The sequence below is a fragment of the Larus michahellis genome, chromosome W (assembly GCF_964199755.1).
Source record: "Larus michahellis chromosome W, bLarMic1.1, whole genome shotgun sequence".
NCBI lineage: Eukaryota > Metazoa > Chordata > Aves > Charadriiformes > Laridae > Larus > Larus michahellis.
In genome coordinates this window covers 26,228,594-26,235,492 of record NC_133929.1, presented here as the reverse complement: position 1 = coordinate 26,235,492, position 6,899 = coordinate 26,228,594, and the positions used below count along the sequence as shown (strand labels likewise).

The 6,899-nt window shown below is 45.3% G+C and overlaps 1 protein-coding gene across 1 annotated transcript; it reads left to right on the top strand.

Moving 5' to 3' along the window:
* Positions 1 to 1,346: 1,346 nt before the first annotated feature.
* LOC141735475 (purpurin-like) lies at positions 1,347 to 6,286 on the top strand. Its single transcript, XM_074568321.1, has 4 exons — positions 1,347 to 1,436; positions 2,338 to 2,474; positions 3,259 to 3,371; positions 6,042 to 6,286. Exons 1-4 carry the CDS (start codon positions 1,347 to 1,349, stop codon positions 6,284 to 6,286), a joined length of 585 nt encoding a protein of 194 aa, XP_074424422.1.
* Positions 6,287 to 6,899: the final 613 nt, after the last annotated feature.

Here is a 6,899-nt window from a genome sequence, read left to right as displayed (position 1 = left end):
TGCACTTGGGTCACAACAACCCCTTGAAGCGCTACAGGCTTGGGGAAGTGTGGCTGGAAAGCTGCCTGGCAGAAAAGGACCTGGGGGTGTTGGTTGACAGCCGGCTGAATGTGAGCCAGCAGTGTGCCCAGGTGGCCAAGAAGGCCAATAGCATCCTGGCCTATATCAGAAATAGTGTGGCCAGAAGGAATAGGGAAGCGATCGTCCCTTTGTACTCGGCACTGGTGAGGCCCCACCTCGAGTACAGTGTTCAGTTTTGGGCCCCTCATTACAAGAAAGAGATTGAGGTGCTGGAGCAAGTCCAGAGAAGGGCAACGAAGCTGGTGAGGGGTCTAGAGCACAAGTCTTATGAGGAGCAGCTGAGGGACCTGGGGTTGTTTAGCCTGGAGAAAAGGAGGCTGAGGGGAGACCTTATCGCTCTCTACAACTACCTGAAAGGAGGTAGTAGAGAGGTGGGTGTTGGTCTCTTCTCCCAAGTAACAGGCAATAGGACAAGAGCAAATGGCCTCAAGTTGTGCCAGGGGAGGTTTAGATTGGATATTAGGAAAAATTTCTTCACTGAAAGGGTTATTAAGCATTGGAACAGGCTTTCCAGGGAAGTGGTTGAGTCGCCATCCCTGGAGGTATTTAAAAGACGTGTAGATGTATTGCTGAGGGACGTGGCTTAGTGGTAACTTGGCAGTGCTAGGTTAACAGTTGGACTAGATGATCTCAAATGTCTCTTCCAGCCAAAACGATTCTATGATTCTATTCTATGATTCTATGATTTGTCTGCCTCTGAAAAGAAAATGAGGTCTAACTTTGTTTTGTAACGGTCCGGAATGGTGTGCCAGTACCTGTTTGGACTGGTTGTCTACAGAACATGCCATTGTATCATTTCCAGCCACATCTAGAATTTGTGGGGTTCCAGAACTTTTTCCTACAAAATTGGCCTTGCTGAAAACAAACACATTTCTGGGGAGAATGCTTTGAGAACTCCAGTGTTTTGATAAAGCAGTGTTATTCTTAGCCTCATTTATTCAGAAGTAACAAATTCTATCTCAGTCTTCCTTAACAATGTAACTTCCCAGACAGATTTCATCCCTTTAACTGAAAAGTTCAGTTGATCAGAGCTATGTTCTGCTTCCCCCATTATTTCTACTGATACAGGTAATTTTTGTTGTACCCTATTTTGATTTCAGCACATATTGATTTTAAATTTTCAAGGTCATTTTTTCTAGGAATTTTATTCTTAATTTCATTTCAGTTCCCCCTATTGCTACTCACCCTAACACACTCTTTCTTTGTCATGGGCATAGTCAGCATTTTCTGCTTCTCTGTATAGACACTTTACACTGTCAGAGATCATGAGCAAAAGCTTGACTTTAGCCTGTCAGCCACAACAGGAGAAACTGGCTAGTGGCTCCAGCCAGTTTGATAATGGCTTCGTGGCTATGGTTTGGTCTCCTTATTGACATCCTTCGCAAAGAAACCAAGGTCTAAATGGGAATAGAGAATAACTGAAATGATTCACAGCAGTAAATCCTGAGTTATGGGTGAAGCATTTCAGGATGGCATTTCAGAGAAGATTACAGTGTTGGCCCACCACTCCATGAATGTTTCAAGTGCTAAAGAGTAAATGCATACAGAAATTCAGAACTATTTCTTTTAATGCCTCACAAAAGAGCATACAGGTGAGTGTGTTGAACTGTACAGCAGAACTTGTGTGATACATACCCACCCAAACTCAGACTTTTACCACAGGCCAGGCAGCGGCTAGTCTTGCAGTGGTGATTAGTCCAGACAATTGTATTGGATTTGCGCAGCAAGGTTTTGGTAGCAGAGTGGCTGCAGGGGCGGCTTCTGTGAGAAGACACCAGAAGCTGTCCCCATGTCAGACATAAGTGAGTTCCAGCTGGCTCCAAGACGGACCTGCTGCTGGCCAAAGCTGAGCCAATCAGCAACGGTGGTAGCACCTCTGTGATAACATATTTAAGAAGGGGAAAAACTGCTGCACAACAGCAGCCGGAAGAAAGGAGTGAGAGTATGTGAGTGAAGTTGAGCCTGGGAAGAAGGGAAGAGTGGGGGGAAGGTGTTTTAAGATTTAGTTTTTATTTCTCATTATCCTACTCTGATTTGATTGGTAAACTTAAATTAAACTAATTTCCCCAAGTCAAGTCTCTTTTGCCCGTGACAGTAATTGGTGAATGATCTCTCCCTGTCTTTGTCTCGACCCACGAGCCTTTCGTCATATTTTCTCTCCCTGTACAGTTGAGGAGGGGGAGTGATAGAGCGGCTTGGTGGGCAACTGGCATCCAGCCAAGGTCAACCCACCACAGCAATAATCTTTCATTTCAGTATGCAGGGAAATGGTACGCCCTAGCCAAGAAGGATCCAGAAGGTCTTTTCCTTCAGGACAATATTTCTGCTGAATACAGTGTTGAGGAAGATGGCACAATGACGGCATCTTCCAAAGGCCGAGTGAAGCTTTTTGGGTAAGTGCGTGCCTAACTTCTAACTCTAGCTGATGACATGATATACTAAAAAGATGGTGTGAATGGTGATTTTTCCTGAGTGCACAACGTGACTGAGTTGCTGCTATCAAGAAGACAAGCTCAATAAAATTAATACCTTAGAGGCCAAAGGTGATTGAGTCCTGGGTTAGTTCTCAGTCTAGTTCTGTCTAGGCCCATGATAAAACTGTTGTTTAAATGCCAATTCAATGATAAAGTAAAATCTTTAATGATAGACTGGTAAAGCCAGTGTAGCATATGAGAAGGTGAGTAGCTCAACAGGTTTGAGGGAAGGAAATGAGTATAAATGAGTGTTACATTAGTGGATCTTTCAATGTTATCTTGTTTAGACTTCTTTGGAAAATACTCAGTTATCTCTTGGATACTTTTGTGAGACCTGAACAGACAGATGGAAGTCCCTTGGTGATGGCTACTATAAGGAATTACAACATGTGAAGGTATTTAAGTGGCTTTCTGGATATAGATAGAGAAGAAAAACAGATACTTTCTACGGGCTAATACTAACTCTGCTGCTATTCAGTGTTAACTAACCAAAATATTTAACTAGGTGAGTAATGGAGTAAAGCAGGCTGCCCTGAACCTTAGGTTTAATAGCAAAGCACTCTAGGATATTTTGAGACAAGGCAAAATGAAGCTGAACAGATATGACATACAACGTATGTGGGAAGAATACTCAAATGATAGTTGTGTATTTCTGAATGGCCTCTTCAGAAATCATGCAAGATTTCAATGGATGTCATTACAGGTTCTGGGTGATTTGTGCTGATATGGCTGCTCAGTACACAGTACCTGACCCAACCACTCCAGCAAAAATGTATATGACATACCAGGGCCTGGCTAGCTACCTGTCCAGTGGTGGTGAGTGAGTTTCTTCATCCCCCTGGGGTCAGTGTACAGTTTATGGTTGTCCAAACTTGTGTATTTCAGTATATGAGCAGTCAAAAAAGCTGAGCTCAAATTGTTCCAAATGGAGACAAAGAATCCTTGGAGGGGGAAGCTTTTTCCAAGGTTTTCATCTCCACAGAAGAGGTAGGGTCCAGAAATTCCCCAGGAAGCGTTTTATCTCCACAGAAAGGGTAGGGTCCAGAAATTCCCCGGGGATCCTACCTATCATAGAATCATAGAATGTGTTGGGTTGGAAGGGACCTTTAAAGGTCATCTAGTCCAACCCCCCTGCAGTAAGCAGGGACTTCTTCAACTAGATCAGGTTGCTCAGAGCCCCATCAAGGGTGACCTTGAATGTCTCCAGGGATGGGGCCTCCACCACCTCTCTGGGCAACCTCTTCCAGTGTCTCACCACCCTCATTGTAAAGAACTTCTTCCTAATGTCTAATCTAAACCTACCCTGCTCTAGTTTAAAACCACTGCCCCTCGTCCTATCGCTACATGCCCTTGCAAACAGCCTGTCCCCAGCTTGCTTATAGGCCCCCTTCAGGTACTGGAAGGCCGCTATAAGGTCTCCCCTGAGCCTTCTCTTCTCCAGGCTGAACAACCCCAACTCTCTCAGCCTGTCCTCATAGGAGAGGTGTTCCAGCCCTCTGATCATCCTCGTGGCCCTCCTCTGGACCCTCTCCAACAGGTCCATGTCCTTCTTGTGCTGAGGACTCCAGAGCTGGACTCAGTACTCCAGGTGGGGTCTCATGAGAGCAGAGTAGAGGGGGAGAATCACCTCTCCGGATCTGCTGGCCACGGTTCTTTTGATGCAGCCCAGGATGCAATTGGCCTTCTGGGATGCAAGCGCACATTGTTGGCTCATGTCCAGCTTTTCATCCACCAGTACCCCCAAGTCCTTTTCTGCAGGGCTGCTCTCTATCACATCATCCCCCAGCCTGTATTGATAACGAGGGTTGTCCCAACCCAAGTGTAGGACCTTGCACTTGGCCTTGTTGAACTTCATGAGGTCTGCACGGGCCCACCTCTCTAGCTTGTCCAGGTCCCTCTGGATGACATCCCGTCCCTCTGGCTTGTCGACCGCACCACTCAGTTTGGTGTCATCAGCAAACTTGCTGAGGGTGCACTTGATCCCACTGTCGATGTCATTGATGAAGATGTTAAACAGCACTGGCCCCAGTATGGATCCCTGAGGGACACCACTTGTCACCCCTCTCCATCTGGACATTGAGCCATTGGCTACTACCCTCTGGATGCGACCATCCAGCCAGTTCCTTATCCACCGAACAGTCCACCCATCAAATCCATATCTCTGCAATTTAGAGAGAAGGATGTTGTGAGGGACAGTGTCAAAGGCCTTGCAGAAGTCCATATAGATGACATCCGTTGCTCTTCCCTTGTCCACTGATGCAGTCACTCCATTGTAGAAAGCCACTAGGTTGGTCAGGCAGGACTTGTCTTTAGTAAAGCAATGCTGGCTGTCTCTATCCACCAGTTTAGTTAGCAAGGAAGACACAGCTTAGAGATAGCTGACATTGCAAATAGTTTTTGTACAGCTGAGCACTGTGCTGAACCTAGGGAAGCAATTCTTCCTGTATTCCCTGAATTCCTCATAACTGGTGGGACATGACAGGAATCCAAATCTTCATCCCATCAACACGGCACTGATCGTGTCAGGCAGGCGTGGCAGAAGTTTGCAGTACTACCTTAAGTCCCTCTCACAGAAATTCCTTGTGCTACACCTCATTTATGCAGCCTTCATACCCTGTAATTCCTTTCTGAATCCCCCACAGCTGTTGGGTTGCCAGAGAGACTAATTCTGGAAGTTGGGCAGTTGGATTCAACTTGCTAGTGCACGACAAAATGCATTCCTTCCATACTGGCAGATAAACTACACTAAAATGTACTCAGCTGAAGAACAAGGCTAGAAAACAGAAGCCATCTTTTACCGAGACTATTCATATAAGAAATATGATATACTTGCCCTTTTTCTCAATACACCCACTAGACAGGAAATATAAAGAGATTTTGTCATCTAAAACCCGAAGAGATGTGGTCCAGCTAACACCTTTAGTCACAGAAAGCAAATGTGAAAATGCACTAAGTTCAAATCTTGGCTGAACAAGAGTCTGACTTGTAGAGATACCCAGACTTTGTGTTAAGAACTTCATGGCTTTTTATATTGTCTCAATGAAATTGAGCCTGTTCTCAAGATCACATTTTCCCATCATCCACCTTGTAACCGTCAGGCCTGTGCTTCAATCCAAGCTCTGGAGCGCTCTGATAGAGAGAGCATGGATGTGTTTGATGCTTTGGTGTGGGCTGTATTCTTGTCTGTGTGGTAGAGACCATACAGAAACGGGGCCAAGCTCAGCCCATAAGGAGTCACCCATCATTGGCACTTTCTCAGCACAGTTGCCACACAATGGGAAACATGATGGATTCGGTGCACACTGTGTTTGCCCCATTCTTCACCTCACAGTGTAGACATAAGCTAAACAATTAGAGGTGACCTTCTGTCCTTTGGGAAGATGTCCCTGCCATGTATTATAGTAAAGCCTCCATCTGCTAGAATAACACATGCATGCCTTTGTTCTGTTTTCCACCATGACAAACACATCTGATTTGATGTTTCAGGGGACAATTACTGGGTGATTGACACCGACTATGATAACTATGCTATTACCTATGCCTGCCGTAGTCTGAAAGAGGACGGCTCCTGTGATGATGGCTACTCCCTGATCTTCTCACGCAACCCTCATGGCCTTCCCCCAGCTATTCAGCGCATTTTGCATCAGAAGCAGGAGGAAATCTGCATGTCTGGCCAGTTCCAGCCTGTGCTGCAGTCAGGTACTTTCAGTTACTTAAATGCATTGGAGTGACTGCATTGGCAGGTTGTAGGAATGGGCAATTGTGCTCGCTGTAAATGCAATAGAACCATTGCAAAATAATTTTTACTCTTTTAAAAACATTTTTTGTGATGTCATATTTAATAAGAATGTGGCTGCAAAGCAAAGTCTGTGGAAGGGAGAGCGAGTCAGATTTAGGACGGTTCTGCAACCTTTATTTTTCCCTTATAGCAATCCTGTGCTCTGAGGCTAGCATGCTATGAAAGGAAGAAAGTCTTTGTTATCCCAAAAGAATCACAGAATAATTTAGGTGGGAAGGGACCTCTGGAAGTCTTTGGTCTAGCCTCCTGCTCAAAGCAAGGCTAACTTAAAGCAGGTTGCTCAGGGCCTTGTTTAGTCAAAGTTTGAATATCTCCAAAGGTGGAGATCCCAAAACCTCTCTGGGCCCCTGTTTCAGCGTCTGACAATCCTTGTGGGGGAAAAAGTGTTTTCTTTATAACGAGTCAGAATTTCCCATGTTGCAACTTGTGTCCATTGGCTCTTGTCTGTGCAAGTGCGAGAAGTCTAGCTTCATCTTCTCTACATCCTCCTATTAGGTAGTTGTAGACAGCAATAAGACCACCCCTCCAATCCCCCATCCTTAGCC